The following is a 19,295-nucleotide window of genomic DNA, read 5'->3' as shown; positions in this document are numbered from 1 at the left end:
TTTAATTAAAAATAATTTTATAAGTGATCTACTAATCCCTTGTTTATTTATCAAATGAGATAAAACTGGTTTTGTGATCATCACTGTATATGTTGATGATCTTAACCTAGTGGGCACTACAACTGCATGTGTTACAGCTACAAACCTACTTATACATGAATTTGAGATGAAAATGCTAGGAAAAACAACTTTCCACATTGGTCTTCAGATTATGCATCTTACAGATGGTAGCATTTTTTTCTACCAACTAACGTATATTACACGAATTTTGCAAAGATTTAATATGAATGATGCTTATATATTGTCCACACCAATGGTTGGACGTGGTCGTGATGGTCATGATCCATACTGTCCATGCGATGAGGAGGAGGAAATATTAGGAGACCAATATCCATACCTCACAGCAGTTGGAGCACTTTTGTATTTAGCTACATCTACAAGACCAGATATTATATTTGCAGTTAGTGTTCTTGCAAGACATAATGCACGTCCGACACTATGACATTGGAATGGCATCAAATATTTATTACGTTATTTAAAAGGTACTGAAGACTTGGGATTATATTACACAAAATCTACAGATCCAAAATTGGTTGGATATTGTGATGCAGGATATAAATCTGATATTGCAACAGCTAAATCTCAAATAAGATATGTATTTTTAAGACATGGAGCTGCAATATCATAGAAATTAGTGAAACAAAAAATAACTGCAACTTCATCCAACCATGTAGAAATTATTGCCTTACATGAAGCATCCCGAGAATGTATTTGATTGCGATCAATAGATAAATTTATTCAAACAACCTGTGGATTTTCATATGATGATTCTCCAACTATCTTGCATGAAAATAATAGTGCTTGTATTGCATAGATGCAAGTTGGTTTCATTAAAGGCGACAGGACAAAGCATATTGATCCAAATTATTTTAGTTATATTCATGACTTGATTACTGATCAAGCACTTATAATTAAAAAAATTGAATCTACAAATAACCTTGCTGATCTCTTCACCAAAGCTCTCCCATTAAGTAATCATTGTTGACTTACTTATGGCATTGGTATGCGGCGACTTACTTTTCTTGAATAAGAAAGTTAATGAGCTCTTTAAATAATTAAAGAAAATGATGTTGTACTCTTTTTCCTTCATCTATATTTTTGTCCTTAAATAAAATAAGGTTTTTCTAGATAAGGTTTTAATGAAGCAACAATTTTTGATCTTACAAGATCACAGAAAAGTATAGATCATAAATTTATATAAATTTTATATTATGTAAATATTATGATGAGCGAGGAGGAGGGTTGAGATCATTAAATGTAGCCGGCACTCTCCATAATATTTACTGTAGATTACAGTAATTTCTATAGCTACAGTATTTAGAGTCTAGTGGAGAAGTACTATTCATCCTCTTATCTTCTCTCTTCTTGTGTACGAGACACAACTAGATCAATAGATTTTTGTGTGTGTGAAGCTATCTCTCCTTAGAAACCCTCTTGTGTGTATGACTTACTACTACTCGTGTGTGTGTATGACTTACTACTACTCGTGTGTGTGTATGACTTACTACTACGCGTGTGTGTGTATGACTTACTATTACTCTTGTGTCTTTCTAAACATTCTCAACACTTTCAACAACTTGTGAAATGAAAATCCACTCAAAAAGATTATTTGAAATTTTATGAATATTTTAGACAATCAGAAACAGTGTGATTCTAATTGAAGTACACCTTTCTATTATCATTCCTTAACTAACTTTACTTCACCTATCGGTACTTTTGAAATAAGAATTATATATATATATATATATATATATATATATATTCTTACTTTTTATACTGTTGAAATAAGTGTCATATACATTTACTCTATACTTGAATGAAAATTTAATAAATGGGTAAAATTTTCAGAATTATAATATGGTTTTCAATTTTAAAAAATAAAATAAGATAAAAATACACATATGTACTTTACACATGTAAAAAGAAGATAATTGGTGTTTGTCTTTGAAATTTTCTAATTGGCTAAATTCTAACTAAATATTAGATTATAGTTCACTTTACGTAATTCTACAATTGATTGATTTTTGATTAATATCTAATAAATATATGATTGGTTAAATATTTTAAAATATTCTTAATCATGATCTCTTGAAATGTTTTCCAACAAATACATCAAATCTTTTGAATCATTTAAAATATTTAGTAAAGAATAAAAGAAAACATATTAAAATTGATAGCAAAAATTATAAAAATTTCTTTAAAAGATCTAATCAAATATACGTTAAATTTTTATTCTATACCCAATAACATTGTGATATTATAATCTATCTATGATAAAGATTTTTATTACCTAATAATTTCTTTTATGACTTAATAATTTTTTTAGCCTACTTAATATTGAAACTTCTTGATATATATATATATATATATATATATATATAAAATTTTTAAGTAAAATAATATCTATAAATAATTTTCAAATAAAAAATAGTATAAAAATAAAAAATAAAACATTACATTTAGCAAATCAATATAACGAAAGAATTAAATATATATGTGTCTATATATATATATATATATATATATATATATAAAAGCTCTAACGCCTTTGACTTTACTTTAGGAGTAAAATGTCAGAACAAATTATTGATGCATAAGACTAGTTTTGTAAAAAAACAAAATTATCCACATTAAATTTTGATGTGTTATTTAGATCTTTTATTGAGATTTTTTACTCAATAGTTTTGTTATTTTGATTGCTTTATACAAATTTAATATAATGTATTTGTACGAATTTCTATTATATTATTGTCTTATAATTTATTACAATGCATTACAAGAGTCAATGGCAACCATTGGCAAGCATTGACAACAAGTAATATCAGCTTCAATATTAATGGTAGATATTAATAGTAAGTACCAAATAGCAGCAATTTGTGGCAATGTTATCAACATTAATCAGTGCAAAGATATGAATTTAAATATATATTTTATTTCTCTAACAAATAAATTGATAGGCACATAAATAGATAAATGGTACTTTAAAGGGATACATACATATAAATTTTTATATTAACATATATTATGGTATATTTTAATGTAATGACTATCATAGACATAATGTAAGTTGGTATTTTGTCAAAGCCTATTAAATATGATTTACTGATTATTAATAAAATTAAGATGTGCAATTAATATAATGTTGTGACTTTGAGTATATTGAACATTAAAATTTGATAATAAATCACTTTTTCATTTCAAAATTTTGAGCTGAAAGTACATATCTTTGTGCTAGTAGTTTAAATTTATGTTTTCCATTAAAGGTTTTATTATTTTAGGTTTTCAATAATTTTAATTCGAGAATTTCCTTAAAACATTTTAATGCTTATGTGAATTATTTATTTATAGATTTAAAATTTAAAAATTTTAAAAATTTTAATTTCCAAATTATATTTCAAAAAGTGAGCATAAGTTGTTGAAACAACACTTAAGATTAAATAGAATAAAGAATAGATTCTTTTTGTAATTTAAATCTATCTGATAAAAATATTATATTGAAAAATATTAATTAATTTAATATTAAAAATATTAAAAATATACTTTAAAAAATAATTGATTTCAAAAAGTCAAATTCAAAATAAGAACTAAATATATAATATAACACACTAGATGTTTTAATTAAATTTTTCAATATATATATTGAGTCTTAATTTATTAGTCATACAAAGTATATTCACTTTTTTTTCTTATATATAATGTTTTATTTTAAACATTTTAATATATTTCTAAACATTATGTTGTACTAACCACTTTATGTTGTGTTATATTTTTTTTTTACATCTTATGATTATTCTTTCAAGTCATTATTATTGTTTATTTTTGGTGAAATCAAAAAATAATACTATTTTATCACTATTAATATATATACATACACACATGCACACATATACAAATATTTATTGTTGAATTCTTTTTAAGATCAATATGATTTATAAATAGGATTTTCAAGGTTAAACAAATATTTGCTTGGTCACTAAATATACCATAAATTTTATACAAACATATAATTTACATTCTTTTCTTTTTAAAAAAGAACTACAAATATCTATTTCTTAAAACATACTTCTAATTAAACATCAAGATGGACATTTTTTTCAATGCCGGTATCTCATGCCAATCTTGACTTCACACCTGCACGATTCCAACCTGGTCTTACAATCCAGCCCCTGATCTCTACCGACACTCCATGCGCACGAACCCACACCAGCTGTGAGTACCATCCAAAACACGCCGCCGTGATCCCTTTCGTCCGGTGCAGCGGCCAAGTGCTCGTCAAACACTTGCAATGTGTACCTCACCGAACAACTCTTTGGCTTCTCCAGTGCCAGTTGAGTTGGCGTGTCCAGACCTGCACAACTGGAAAACATGATCTTCTCCCCCAGGAATTCCGACCCCGGAGAGGAGTCATTTTGGCGCATGGCCGACTGAACCCATCGGCTACCGACGTGGTTTGAATTTTTCGTCTCGAGGCAGTCGCAAGTGTGAGCGCATGACCCTGACCTGGGATCTGGGTCACTCACTGGTGGTCCTGGTGCGACCAAGGCCTTTGTCGCATGAGAAACATGTGTTTCTTAAGTCTTCAATAATGCTCTGCGGTTTCAATCGCCGATTCCCTCCGTGGCTGAGATCTGTCCACGCCTCAGATTGAACACTCTGTAACGCGTCTATCTATCGGTTTTGTAGTTGAAAAGCACGGCTACGCGGGCTCACCGAAGTTCGCAAGATTTTGTCCCCTTTGGACTCCAGTCGCTTGCTGGATCACACAGTACTCGTGTGATGCCGCTCGTGACAGCTCGAGCTGCACAGACACCACCCCGGCGCACGGATCTGCCGCCTCGGAGACAACGGAGGTGCTCACCGCCACGGCGTTGACTTGGGTTGTTGATATGGAAAGTCAACTAGATGAACGTTCTGTATACTTAGATGAACAGACATGTGATATGGATGGCTAAGGGTTGGGTCGAACTCTCGTTCGTCGCTCAAGGTTTCATCCGCTGAAGTTGTTGACAGATGCGAGTTGTGGAATCATACGTGTTTTCTAATCCCAATATACGTCAAAATAATACAAATATAATGCAATCAATACCAATAAGTGCACATAACCAATTGGAATTGTGCTTAAAGGTATGAATCACATGTCAATTTCTTTATAATAGAAAAAGGCACTTTCCTTATCTTCTCAGAACATGTCAAAAAAACAATATGTATAAGTCATATATATATATATATATATATACACATATTACTTTTATAAGTAAGTAAAAGACTTTTTTGATATGGTGGCTTCACATTAGTGAATGTATATATAGTGTTTTTTGTCTCTTGTTTACTTTGGTATGAAAATAATCATTTTCTAATAAAAACTTGAAACTGCCAGATGAGTCTTGACATTTTGTTATCCGAACCTACTACTACTTAAGTATTTAATAACTTTTCATCAATATCCTCATGTATAATATTGTTTAAGTTTCTAAAACTCATATTGTCACCTTCTATTTATATATATATATATATATATACATATTCCTTAATTATGATTTCACCAAATTATTTCAGTTTTAATAAAGGCATTGTCTCAAAGCTCTCTCTTGTGTTCTTGCAAAAATATGAACACGTATGATGAAATTATACATTACAATCACTACTTGAGTGGATCACAGTTATACATTGCATTGAGTTTAATGTTTAAATTATGACCCTCAGTATGTTTTTGGTGTAAAAGTGTATTTGTTTTACTTTCAGAAGCCATCGAAATGATCTACTAACCACTTCAATCCGTAAAAAAAAAAAAAAAAAAAAAAACTAAAAACTAAAAACTAAAAATATATTTCCTAAAACCACAATTTATATAATATTAAAAATATATAAAAAATACCTAATATCTGACAGATCGAATAACAGCAAATCAAAAGTTACACAACGCACTCAAACCAGTATTGAATTATGACTTTATAAACATACCCATCGTTCGTCTACACAACACCACATATTGAACTAATTGTTTTCCCCTGTTTGAAATCATTTTCAACAACCAAATTGCTGCTTGAAAAATTGCTCTTCAAAGCTTGAAAAATTCTTAAATCACAAACAAAATTAAAATTCGTGGAGTACCAATTCGTGCGTTGTGTAACTTTTGATTTGCCACGAATTCGTGAGCAGGTTTTTAAATACTATTTTGGACCTTCTCATAGTTTGAATTCATCCACTAATATCACATGTTGTTAATCCTCAAATAGTACTTGAATTCATCCATCACACAATACAATCGTCACCCATCCAACAATAAGTGCTAACGCTAGTTATTTCATCCATCCATATTCTCAAACATCCATGAAGACACAGATCGTAAGAGACCAAGAAAAGACAAAAGTTATTATTTAAATTGGGACTCAAGCTTTGGGTACGGAGAATGGGTCTCGATCGTCACCATCACCGCCGCCTCCGCTTCCTTGCAACCCCCGTCATGCTCGTTGACGATCTGACCTAGCTGCCACCGAAACGATGACGACGACTACGACGACGACGACGAGAATTAATTCTCGACGTTGTCGTCGTCGGCCAAGCCCACGAAGTCAGTGACGAAGCCTTTAATCGGTGGATCCTTTCACCATTGCATCCGATACGGCTCTCACAAGGCCTCACCTCCGTTGACGTTATGTTTTCCTCGCACTTTTAATGTAATGTGTTATGTAATTTATTTATATGTATTTGTTTTGATTTTTTTCTATGAAAAGAATTTTAGTTGCTGTCCTAGGGTATCACACTACTTGCCTAGGAGCGTTTGTACCAGAAAGCAGTTGTCAACTGGAACATTCGCCACGCTGCCCTGCGTCCCGTTTGTTTGTTTCTCATCACCGTTTCAGTTTTCGTAGAAGTTGCGGGTGGTTTGTCGGAGTACCGAATGGTGGAAGAGTGCGAGCGTAAGCCGATCTGAATTGGAATCTGGAAATTCGGGGGTGCGTCGCCGAGACAACGCAGTTTACCTTGTTGCGTGCTTCTGTTTTTCATCTTCTTCTTGTTTGTCTTTTTTGTTTTTCTTCGGTGTTGAAAGTGAGAGAGTGTGTTTGGTTGTAAGAGGAGTGTGATGTTTGTTAGTCGGTAATGTGAACGGTAGTGTAGGAGAATCTGATTTCCGGTCGTAAGGAGGTGGAAGATCGATCGTGTCTTGTGAGAATGTCGGTAGGAATAGCGGATTGAGGATGTTGTAGATTTTGAGTGTGAGTCGCTGCGATCGCTTGGTTTTGAGCGGAACGCCTGATGCTTCACTGAGGTCAATTGTGAGTAGCTACGGGTGCGAGTATGCGGTACGCGTTGCAGTGTGGTAATTTCCTCGGCGACGCCATCTAATTTTGGCAACTTGTGTAGGAGAGAATTGTCGAGCGTACTATTCTAATGCTTCCACACTGAGATACACCAATGGCTAGGAAAATTCAGGCGACTTTAGTATGTATGAATCATCTAGATAGGTGGAGCTGGACATGACCTTGTTCCCTAAACCGATCTCGGACTTTAAAACATACGAAATCTTCCCTCGGGACAATCAGAGGTATACAAGAATAACGGAGGATAAAAACTTTGACAAGGGTTCTATTATGACAGCATTAGTATGGAACTTGTTTAGGATTTATGTGATTCTTCCATGGTGGAATCATGTGTGGGGGCTTCTCTGCAGAATCACCCTTTTAATTGAGGTCTAACATTTTTGAATCGTGAAACTCTGGTTTTTCACAGATATATGAATAGACTTGGAAGTGATATCTCTTCAGAAACCTCTCATTCCAGAGGCAAATGACGAACCATCTACTTCACAATAATATTCGTGCTTGAAAGGATCTGAAGATACTGTTATGTTATCTTGGGCTGCGTTCACAACTCATGGTCTAAACTGTCCAAGGCTTCCATACTGTCAATGTATGGAGAGCTGAGCTTCACTCGCTTACAGGCGTCGTAGGGATGTCTCTGCACGCTACTTGTTTTACTCGGAACAACCGCATTGATAACAGGCAGTAATTGAAGCAAAGATGACGTGATTTCGAAGATCAGATTTATTGAGGAAGGGACTACATCAGAAGCTTGTGAACTCTATTCAGTTGAAATAATAATTCGGCATCACCGCATCTGCGGCAGCATTAATATTTTCTCCCAGGAAAAGGCTAGCCCTGTGCTGGCCATAACCATTGTGGTTGTACATTCCTCACTTCCTCCTGGTTCTGAGTTATCCAAACATGGGAGTTAAGTCCTCGAAGGCATCTGATCAGGAGCAGGTGACGAACGAACACGATGACCATCGAAATGCGTCACCATCTCTGCATGCATGGCGTTCTTTTCAGGGTAATCGAAATGGAACGGAGTCGGCAAGGGGAAGAAATCACCAGGTGACTAAGGCCGACCGTACAAAACAAGAGGGGTCTTTTCTAAAATTTGGTAGGAGGCCACCTGAGTTGTCACGTAGTGGAGACAATCGAGCTAACGGATGTGAGAGGAACAGCGAAGAGAAGAGAAAGCTTGCAAGAGTGCTTTCTGATGAACCGACCTCTGTTAGATCGAAAACAGCCACTGTTGCGAAGAGAGGGGCCTTGAAAGTATGTAACTATTTCATCCCATTCCACATTTTGCTTCTTCTTATAAGGGTGTAAGAACGAAACTGGCTTTTCCTCTAGCACAGCTCTTAGGCATTTTGTGATTAATGTCCTCTTATGTTTTCGTGCTCCACCCGTCAGTTCCCATTTTGAGTTCAGCTATGGACTTGGTACAAAAGTTTACATCAGCCACTCTTGACTAACTTAGTTCGAGATTATGTTGAGAAATTACTGATAAATTTGATATAAAATTACAGTGAATATGTTTCGTCTCTTGAGGAATGTACCTGGTAGCGCATATTGTCAGGTCTGATGAGCTCAATTGAAGCAGCTTATTGTTTTTTTCACAACGAGCTGCGTGACTTTTGATAAGTACCGCAAAATCAATTCATTTATGGTGGAAAATTTGTAATTGAGCAGGTCTCAGAAGTTATTAGAGTAGCAGGCTCCATGGGTCTTGGAGCATTGGATATATTTGGCACTTCAGTTGCTAATCTCGGTGTCAAAGAGGGGTTTGGAGCTGGGGCAATTTCGAAAGGAACTAAAATTGGCATCTTGGGTTTCGAGGTTGCAAATACGATAGTAAAAGGATGCAGTTTGAAACAATCTTTGGCCCCGGAGGAGATAAAAATTTTGAAGGAGGAAATTTTCCCCTCAGAAGGTGTTCAACGTTTAGTCAGCTCCAATAAGGATGTGCTCATAGCGATTGCGGCAGCTGATAAGAGGTGGGCCTACTAAATTGAGAATTTGAAGTTGTGTTTGCTTATTGACATAGTATATGTGAAGCTGCCTCCAACCTCTCTTGTGTGTCACAGAGTAGTGGAAATCTTGGACTCCTGCAGCTTTCTGCATGTTAGAGCAGATGCGTCCCTGATATTGGAACTTCCTTTGGCAGGAATGAGCTTAAAATATATACTGATGAAGTTGTAAGGTTTGGCAATCATTGTAAAGATCCGCGATGGCATTGTTATAATCGAGTCTTTGACCGGTGAGCACAAAACCTTATTCCTGAGTCGTAGTTTGTTCTGAGTTGCATGATTTGGGTGATCAAGGCACTGCATGTAGCACATCTTTCTGTGCATTCTTACTTCAGGAAAATCTAGCAACATGTGATCGGCATAGTGTACATGTTGAATTACTTGATAAGATTCCCGTTTACATCTTTATGTCCTTCTTTTACTTCTTCTTGAATAATGTTAGATCTCCCACTTAGATAGTGGAAGTGCCTTGCAGTCTGGTTAAAGAGACGGAGATTCCAAGAGTTGAGCATGACGAGGCGGATCAAATCATGGAAAATTTGATGAATCTTTCTCAGAACACTGCAGTAAGCCTATTTCTGCTAACACATGAATCACAAAAGCGTTTATTTGGATATTGTGCGTGTCTTGTTTCAACTAAAGGTGTTTTAGTCCAAACTACGATGAGTGTTGCTATTCTTTTTATTATCTGTATGCGAAGTTTTCGTTGGTGATAAGTCATTACAGTTTCGTGATGCTTGGATAGGAGGGAATAGTGTCATTGGGAGCCGAAAGTCGAGGAGAGTGTGAGGTGACTGAATTGCCTTATTCGTAATGGAGTATCAGATGCAAAGCATGCTATGGAATGTCCTTTCGTCTACAGTTGACAAGGCTAGTGTATTTTGATTCTCTTAGAAACCAGAAGCAGAAGGACAATAATATCTGAGTAGCTATGCCTGTGGATGTAGGATCTATATCACGAGCTTCATGCGCTTGATCGATTCCGAACAGACTTGAAACGTAAGCAACAAGAAGAGGAGTCTGCTGGTGCTGCCTCTCATGGGGGTGGGCTTCAATTCACCTCTACTAACATTTGCCGTACTATTATGAAAACAGTTGATTGACTGACAGGTCTCGTTGGTTGCCTAAAGCTCAAGAATTTGTTCCTTGCGATTATTTTAGAGTTGTCACTACAATGAGCGGTTGCATTCATTTGATGTGAAGATTAACCAAAGATGTACACTTGTTGAAACATTCAACTAAGTGTTATCAATATCGTAACGCTTGTGGAGTTGGAAGTACTTATTGGCACTAGTCCGAACTATACGGTGTACCGTACTCATTTCAATTATGTTGAGAGGAAGTCTAAGGTCGTCTGTTGTACATTTTGTAACCATCCATTATAGTTCATTGCTTTATAAAAACCATCTCGTCGACCTAGGAGTTAAATTGTGGTGCTTAAAAGTTATGAAAGAGCTAGATTGTTGTTTACTGTAAGGTCTTGAACAGGACTTGGCAGGCGTTGCTCTTACACAGCTGAAGTCAAGGTCGTGGTCTTTGGGTGTTCAGGAGAGTCTGTCGCTCTTGTGAGAAATGAAGTCAAAAATCAGAAGAAACAAGTAGAGGGACTGAAAAGAAGTTCTCTATGGTCTAGGACTCTTGAAGAGGTATTGTTCATCCTTTAATCCTTCACCTTTCAAGCCAGTACGGAGATGAATCAGCCATTCATTCTTCGTGATGCTAACATGATTTTCCTACTAAAGATGTCTACGTGGTTGATTTCAAAATATGACCAAGATTCTTCTTAAATTTTAATTCCACAACCAAGTTTTATTTTAATGAAATAACGTCTTCATCACAGGTCATGGAGCAGCTAGTAGATATTGCAAATTATCTGTACCAAGAGATTTACGCAATCTTCGGGCCTAACGGTATATATTTGTTTGGTTTTTGTATTTGTTCATATCCGACCTTGTTCTATGCAACCCTGCAAATGCTGTACATTTTGGAAAGTTTCAACAGCCTTCTTCTAGTAAATATGTTTGGTGGGTCAGCACAGTTTGCTTTTCATTAGCAGATAAGTACAAACGGTTGCACATCTAGAGGACGTGTGGCAAATTTTATAACACACGTGTGGCTATACGCAGCATTTCTTGAGGCGCCTGAGGAAGAGGCAAAAAGGAATGCTGGAAAGCTGGGATCATCGGGCTTGGCCCTCCATTATGCTAATATCATCAATCAAATTGACAACCTGGTTTGTGTCTTTTTGCTTTTTCACTCTGAATAGTTTAGTGTTGGTTTCGAATAGGATGTAAACCCTGGACCATTGTGTATGCGTTTAACGTCTTTAGATTACCTGTAGGGTATATAGTGTGGGATTCCTACTTGACACTTAAGATTTTGCTGGATTGGAAGTTCAAGAAACGTCAAATGGTGGTTATTTATTTTTCATTTTTGAAATCATTTCTATTTTATATAGCTTGTTTCATGCATCTCTTTGTGCAGGTATTAAGGCCTGGCTCAGTGCCCCCAAACACAAGAGACAATCTTTATCAAGGATTACCTCCGACCGTGAAAAGTGGTTTAAGAAATCGACTGCAGTATACTCATAATAGGAATGAAGTGAGTAACTTCTCTGGATGAATACTCGTGTTCTGAGATTCAATTTTCTATCTTGCGACTCTGTCAAGCGTTTACAAGTAGAACTTAAACCCTTAAAGTCATAAGTTGAGGATGAGTATTTTATTTCTACTTTAGAAAGCGGAACAAGGGAAGTTGCTGTTAATTTGTTAATTATGCACCAGTCCATCCTCTTATGTATATTTGGTCTGTACTTGAACTCCATGAGCTTCTTTTGCTAGATAGTTTGTGCGAACGTCGCAATTCCAGGGGAATCTTATGTTGTATGGTTCTTGTAGGTAATTATCACAGCAACTCACTCTCTGTGTTTCGTTCCATTGCAGCTGAGCGTCGATGAAATTAAAAGTGAATTATTTAAACTTTTGGGCTGGCTAGTTCCAGTAGCTTCTAACACCACAAAGTAAGCTTGAAAAGCTCAGAACTTCTAGTTGTATGCAGTGGTTCTTGAATCATATTTGAATTACATTTTTTATTTCTGATTGTCTGGTACCTGGAGATTTCTGTGACGAAGCCATTCGCTTCTAATTGATTTAGCTGCGAGCTATATCTACTTTTATTATATGTACTGATGTCTCTTCCAAGAGGGTCTTGCCCAACCCCTGTCAAGTTGCAAATAACAGCGATCTTTTTAACAATCTGAATCGGGCCGCCACAGGAAGCACCATGGCTTTGGATGGGTCGGAGAGTGGGCGAATGCAGGGTAAGAAAACACATCACTTTCCTTTCACGCTGTAATGGAACGTTGATGTCCCTCAATTTGAGTTCGACTTTTATTGTAATACTCTGAAGCGATTGTGTTCAAAGTTGCGCGTTCTTTTGAGAACTGGAAATATTGCAAAAGTATCATTCATCAGTGTAAGTATCATGTTTGATGACCCTTGAATTCATCAGATCTCCTGGGCTTGCCTCTAATGCTGTATTCATGGGGTAATCATGTTTGGGATACAAATATCAAACATGTTTGTCCTTGCCTCCTGTCAACTCGTTTCATTTCCTCTCGATTTGTGGTAGCATAATTCAGTCTTATGCATCTAAATGATGAATCTTTTTGTTGCTGTATTAATGCCAGGACGCCAGCAGATCGGAAAGCTATGGGCTACGTGGAGATAACTCTTATACAAACGCTACACCATGCGGACCAGCAGAAAGTAGAAAACTACATGCTTGAGCTTGTAGTGGGGCTACACCACTTAGTTAGCCAGGCAAGAAACAGCAAGAATCTTGGTAGTGGAGACCGGTCACCACAAACCTCACCCGCCAGGACACACGTCAAGACAACCATGCAGGAGCAGTTCATACTCTCAGATCGGAGCGTTTCCCCACCTCCTTATGGAATGTTTTCCTCACCTGAGTTTACACAAGGTCTTATCTATTCTACGCCTGCTGGTGTTATTAGACCGGAACTTTCGCAGGAGGACAAAGATGTGTTGCGTGACGTGGATAGTGGAATCTCAAAAAAGAAAATTATATCAGGGCTCAGCAGGTCACAAGAATTCGACAACAGTAGGGTTTCTTCAAATATTGCGTTTCTGAAATTGAATAAAAGCAGTAGCCATTCCGTGAGCAGTACAAATGAGCTTGAAGCACCTCTCAACAGACGCGGGAACCGCATCAAACCCCTTGGCCACGACATGCTCAGGTTGGATGAGAAAAAGACAGATGACCTCGATAATCTCCAGTCTCAACATCCCTTACAGTTCTGAAAATGTGTTTCCTCTGAAGTGAGCACTTGCCTCATCTCATCATTGGCTGGTTGGGATTCTATCTTCGCTTGTATCAGGTGCTGTGGTTTGATGGCCCATCTAGGTACCTTCCTTTACTAGTATGGATTAGGATGAGATTATCCGGTCATGATGTAGAAATAAAAAGGTATGTTAGTTTGTATTTCAGATCTTTTTTTCTTTTTTACTTTTTTTCCCCCCTCCCCCCAAGGGGTTATACTGTATATTCAATGTAATGGCAGTCATTGTCATCTTCGTGGGTTCATTGTTAGAGAGAGATACCCTATCCCACTTTTCTGGCTTCGCAGCATGAGCATGGTTGTGCTTCATGGAATGACTTGAACAATTCAAAGCAGATTGGATCACGTTGGGGATCCAAAGAATGTTTCAAAGAATTTGATTACATATCATGTGGAATTTCAATTAATATTGGTCCACTAGACCATAACGATTTCTGACGGTGACTATTTCTTAAGCTTAATCTATGGTAACAATAATGGTAACAATATGCAGTTAATAAATGCCTTCTGTGAAAATTATCTTAAACAAATGACCTAACAATTTCATGTAAACAAGAATGTGAAAATAGATCTTTTGATGTTGTAAAGACCACTGTTTTAAAATTTGTTAAGCTCGACTAACTACAAACCACTCTACTGTTAGCCAGTCTTCTGTAATTCTATTCCTGAATTCAACCGTACAATTTAAGAGCACACTGCAATTTTCACTTTTAATATATTTGACTAACACTCATCATGAGTTTCATGCACAAAGTTTAAGAAATATAAATGACATGTTATGCATCTTGGCAAATTAGTCACTGCAATTTTTCGACCTGAAACGCGTAGATCAGAGGTTTGCTGATAATTGTCATTTGTATGCTATGGTTCAAATTGAGACTAGTAAAAATATATATCTGCATGACTGACAACCACATACTTCACAAGGCTGGCAAGCCAATTTCTGCATGATTCTATATCTCACCACCTTCTCCAGAATTAGCTGTGGACATGTATACATATAGGGTGTGTGTGCAAAGGACTGTGCAAAGGACAATGCAACGGGGTCAAATAAATTTACATAGAAGAATAATGGTATGATGTAAATTTATTTGACCCCATTGCATTGTCCTTTGCACATACCATAGGAGAATTCCAAGATGTTAACGCGTTAAGTCGTTTACGGCGATAACCACCTCCAGAAGCAATCGACCTTCAACCCACAACGCACACTGAACTGCGACTTTCGGTGAGTACACGTAACTCTCGCAGACTATGGCTTACGAGGTGACATGCATTCGGGTTGACATCTGATACACCGCGAAGACAGAGATGAACACTCTTCCATGCACGAAGCTCATACCATGCAGAGGGGCAAGGGATGATGGAAACAAATCTTTGTATACTGGTCATGAAATAATGGATTGTACACCGAGCAACCATGTCCCGGACTTAAAGATGTCCACGAAATCCACACTTGAGCAAAGTAGTTAAGGGATACTACTTGACTATTCATAAAACTAAGAGACAGTGTATTCTAGGTAGCTCCTCCTAAACGTTACCAATTTGCTTTCTTCCTCTCTCTCAGCTGCATGTATGCAGCACTCAAGCTTACTGTACACGCTATTGGAAAAGCCTCAGAAAAGCGCTGATATCAACATCCAGGCTGTGCACAAATCCACAACACTGACTATGTTTGTCATGATTGTAGGGAAACTAATTCTGTCCTGGGGAAAGTAATGTACCCCAAGAACGCACAATGCCCCTAAAGTTCGGAGCTTACATCTTCGGAAGACTTGAAGTGAGGAGATCGTGATCAGGAAACAAGAATCTGATCATATAAAAAGAATCAGATTCTTCGCAGCTTCACCTTCGCCGCTCCTGGGTGAATTAAATCACCCGAACGGTAGCATCTTGGATGAGAACCAAGGAATTTGGGTAAGGTTCCATTACTTAAACTTCGCGTGAAAGTCCAACCATAATCTCCCGGATCATTCTACTCCTACATCTTCATCCTCTTTAAATGTCACACCGATAAATCATCTCATAATCTATCCCCAGACATCATTGAAGCCACGTAGCTAACTATTTGAGCAACTCCGTCTGGGGAGTACCGCATCGACTCGCACGCGATGTGGCCAGCGATTTACGATGGGTAAGTTAAGCTACTGGTACACTCACATCACCACAGGATGCACATGCACATGTTCGCGGATACGGAGAGCGTAGTGTGGACGCTGACGATGATTCTGAGTACTTAGCTTGAGCTTGAATAAGGACTGCACCATGCGGGCGAGGTCCTCCCAAGAGAGTGTAGGCCAGTAGCGGCCCAACTGCATCTGCTCGGGCGAGTGTCTGAGACCATCGCTAACTGGCCGCAAGTACGCGCGAGCTGCGCGCTCCACCAATCTATTCTTGATAGCTGGTCGGTCATCCCCCGGCTCTTTTTTCTCTACACCTTCTCCAGTCTCTCCCTGTCGGGGACTCCCAGGCCGGCTTGTCGGCAACAGGTCCCGCAGACTGGTGTACGAGAGACTCTCATCGAAATGGGTGATCTCAGTCATAGTGCCCGCACCCCGTTCCATCGAACCCGACATATTGCTCTTCGCCGCCGAGGTTGGCATGTTCTAACCAACAAGGCAACTCCGCCAACTCTCGATACGCACACACTCTATTTCACACGGCTGCGCTTCTTCTTCACCCTTCCCTCAACAATTTTGTTATCAATCACACGCAAAAAACTTCTTGTCTCTGCCTCACACAGCCAGACGACAGACGGTACCAAACCAAGCGCTGTCAAAGGGAAGGATGACCCCAAGCATGCGCCTCCAATCTCAGGCCGTCAATGAAGCGAGCTTCCTCCGGCTCCACCCCATCCTTGGTACCGTCAGGCTCACACATGCTCGACACAACCCGGGCGCATTCACCGCCGCTGATGCACCGGGCTCTTTGCGACATGGTCCTTCCTCCGCGGCTGAATCCGACCTCCGAACCACCACAATCCACAAGCTACTGAAGAGAGTACATGGATCAGCGAGCGAGAGGTAGAATTGCCGAAGGAGAAGAAGGGGTGCGAGATGAAGGCCGTGCACGATGTCTTTGTCTCTTGAAGGGCCAGCCTGGACGCCAACTAGCGAGTTCGAGGGAACTTACTAGTGACTCCGCCCCAGAACATACCAGCAGGAATCGCGGAGGTGCCAGGGGGATCAAAACAGAACTGGCTGTTGGAGCCGCGTCACTTGCTTGCCGTCTTCGTGGCGCGCCAGGCTGTCCTCGTGCAGTCTATTCAAACCCTCTTGGCGGCTTCGCGCGGTAAGGCTACCAAGGCTACCTACCGATGGGAATCTCCACTCTGATGCCTTTTACTTTTTGTGGATTCTTCATCTTAAAACATTCATTTAAGTTACATTCATCTTAATTTCTTCATCCCACGGTCACCGGCCCTGGCATCTGCGTTGGCCACACTCTTAGGTCATGGCACATGATCTCGTCGGATGTTGGTATCTCGCCCTTAAAATTTGTGAAGTGGAAATCAGCGCCTGGTGGTCGAAACGCAAAGTGAGTGAATCTCAACAACTATGCGCAACCACAGCAACAACACTGAAGAACAATAATGAGAGAAGGAATAAGAAAAAGGTTATTAAATAAGCCGTGTATTTGCAGACTACATAGTGTTTGCCCTCAAGCGTCGCGTGTAAGGAAGGTTTTCGAGTGTGGGTATTTTACATCTATGGAATATTCCACTTGCGCTTCTCTGCTTGTATCCCATTAAAGTTTTTTGTGTTTCTTTCTTGGCTCATTTAAACGCGCTCAGACTTGACATGTAATTCTCGAAAACTCCAAACCAAGCAAAAGAAAAATAAATTGCAGGATGTGCAAGCCGTGCATGATGGATGAAGAGTATCCCTTCATTCATCCAATAATATTGAAAGTCATATTCATCCATGGAATAACAGATGAAGCCATCGAGTAATAATGCTGACACGGATCAAATGTGGGTAGGGTCCACCGAAAGAATGCCAGCCATGTGGAAGATGCTTCGCGGCCACAAAATAGGTGCCAAGTTCAGTGGGGCAGGTTCGCGGCCTTGTTTGCCACGTCGGAGAAGTTCGCGCGCTATTTCAGTAGGGTGGCAGGGAGGGCGGGCGGAAGGGGGAAAATGCGGGACCATTCCTCCTCTCCATACCACGTTTTGCTTTTCTGTAGTTGGAGGCAAGCTTTACACCACCGGAGTGAGAATCACCGCGCACACATGGGAATCACTAGAAAGCATCTTGTTCCATGTCATGCCCTCCCACCCCACGGTACCCATATTAAAAAAAGCAGTGGAATATATTCTCTCCGTGTACGATTCATGTGTTCGGGGGAAGATGATTCTTCAATACCTCCTAAAAATGCTTGCACAAGGGTTTTTGGATTAGAATGTCATCTGTATTCACGAAATCATACTATGCGAAGCGAGAAAACCTGTTGAATTTGAGACAGTTCCCTTTCTCCTCAAACTCTTGGAGATTGTTGGTTGGAGGTGGCTGGAATGAAGTAAACTGGACGGATCCTCATTGGCTTGCTGGGTAGAAAGCTCATTGTCCACGAATTAGGGCTATTTGTACTTCCAGAAACCAGGTTCTTTAAAGCTCTTCCTCTGTGCTCCGTAGTTTGGTGGGTCCTGGATGCTGGAACTTGATAAGGCTATAACTGTAAAGAGCAGGGATGTTTGTTGTATCTTCGGTTCTTACTAAAAAGCTTTTAAGGCAGGGTTGCAGCTATGCAAAAGAGCCATCTGACTGGAGCCTTTTTTTCCTCTGCATGCAGGACATCTACAGATGAATACCTAAGGTAAAGCTTGTGGCTCTGATAGCTCATAGTCAATGGGTTCCTGTTGGGTTGGACCTTAGATTTTTGTGTGGCTATATGAACTTGCTCTCTCTGAACGATGGACAAGACGTGTGAATTTCCTGTGTTTGGGTGAACTCATATAAATGCTGCGGACCGTGATTGGGTGGGCATCTATTGAAACTTACTTTAACAGGTCCACCGAATTTGTCGCAATGGATAATCTGCATCCATTTTGTGCGACCAGCTGGACAATGTTTAGACCATAAAGTAGAAAGTGCAGTTTATGTACCAAATAGTATACCCATCTGTATTGTGTAAAAGGCGGAGTGTACATAGCCATGAAGGACCTACCCAATGATAGTGTTGGAAACACGTGAGCATAAAAGTATTGTCTTGAGGTATACGTAGGAGATCAGCGGCCAAAATGATTCAGATAGACTTTTTATTGGTCCCAGGTTTCGAATTCTCCCGACTCAAAACTAGTTCGGGGATCAAAACCGATCTCGCTGTACTATGAACTTTACCTATAAGCTCTATTCAGCAAAGTTCACCTAATCTTCACTGTTTTTCCCCCCCCCCCCTTTTTTATTTTTCATAAGAAATTCATTTTCATTTCAAACTTGTCCAATTGCATCCCTCAACATCGCCTATCGAGTGTAAACATCGCATAGATTCAGGTCCAAACTTAAGATATATTGTTTGGATTAGTAGTGTCTCCCATGC

The 19,295-nt window shown here is 38.6% G+C and overlaps 1 protein-coding gene and 1 long non-coding RNA gene across 2 annotated transcripts; both read left to right on the top strand.

The window, feature by feature from the left end:
- Nucleotides 1-6,856: 6,856 nt before the first annotated feature.
- Nucleotides 6,857-14,201, top strand: LOC112293594 (protein PSK SIMULATOR 1). Its single transcript, XM_024543217.3, has 13 exons — nucleotides 6,857-7,016; nucleotides 7,792-8,642; nucleotides 9,060-9,364; nucleotides 9,535-9,627; nucleotides 9,873-9,963; nucleotides 10,345-10,441; nucleotides 10,946-11,043; nucleotides 11,238-11,307; nucleotides 11,524-11,630; nucleotides 11,882-11,998; nucleotides 12,340-12,416; nucleotides 12,672-12,716; nucleotides 13,086-14,201. Exons 2-13 carry the CDS (start codon nucleotides 8,286-8,288, stop codon nucleotides 13,717-13,719), a joined length of 2,091 nt encoding a protein of 696 aa, XP_024398985.1. The 5' UTR covers nucleotides 6,857-7,016; nucleotides 7,792-8,285; the 3' UTR covers nucleotides 13,720-14,201.
- A 3,972-nt stretch (nucleotides 14,202-18,173) lies between these two features.
- Nucleotides 18,174-19,127, top strand: LOC149987680 (uncharacterized). Its single transcript, XR_016497812.1, has 2 exons — nucleotides 18,174-18,359; nucleotides 18,549-19,127. It is a non-coding gene; the product is annotated as an uncharacterized LOC149987680 (long non-coding RNA).
- The last annotated feature ends 168 nt before the right edge of the window (nucleotides 19,128-19,295 follow it).

Source organism: Physcomitrium patens, chromosome 16, assembly GCF_059467195.1.
Source record: "Physcomitrium patens ecotype Gransden chromosome 16, ASM5946719v1, whole genome shotgun sequence".
In the NCBI taxonomy this organism is placed as follows: Eukaryota; Viridiplantae; Streptophyta; class Bryopsida; order Funariales; family Funariaceae; genus Physcomitrium; species Physcomitrium patens.
Note: the sequence above shows the minus strand (reverse complement) of the source record. Positions and strands in the feature narration are given on the sequence as shown.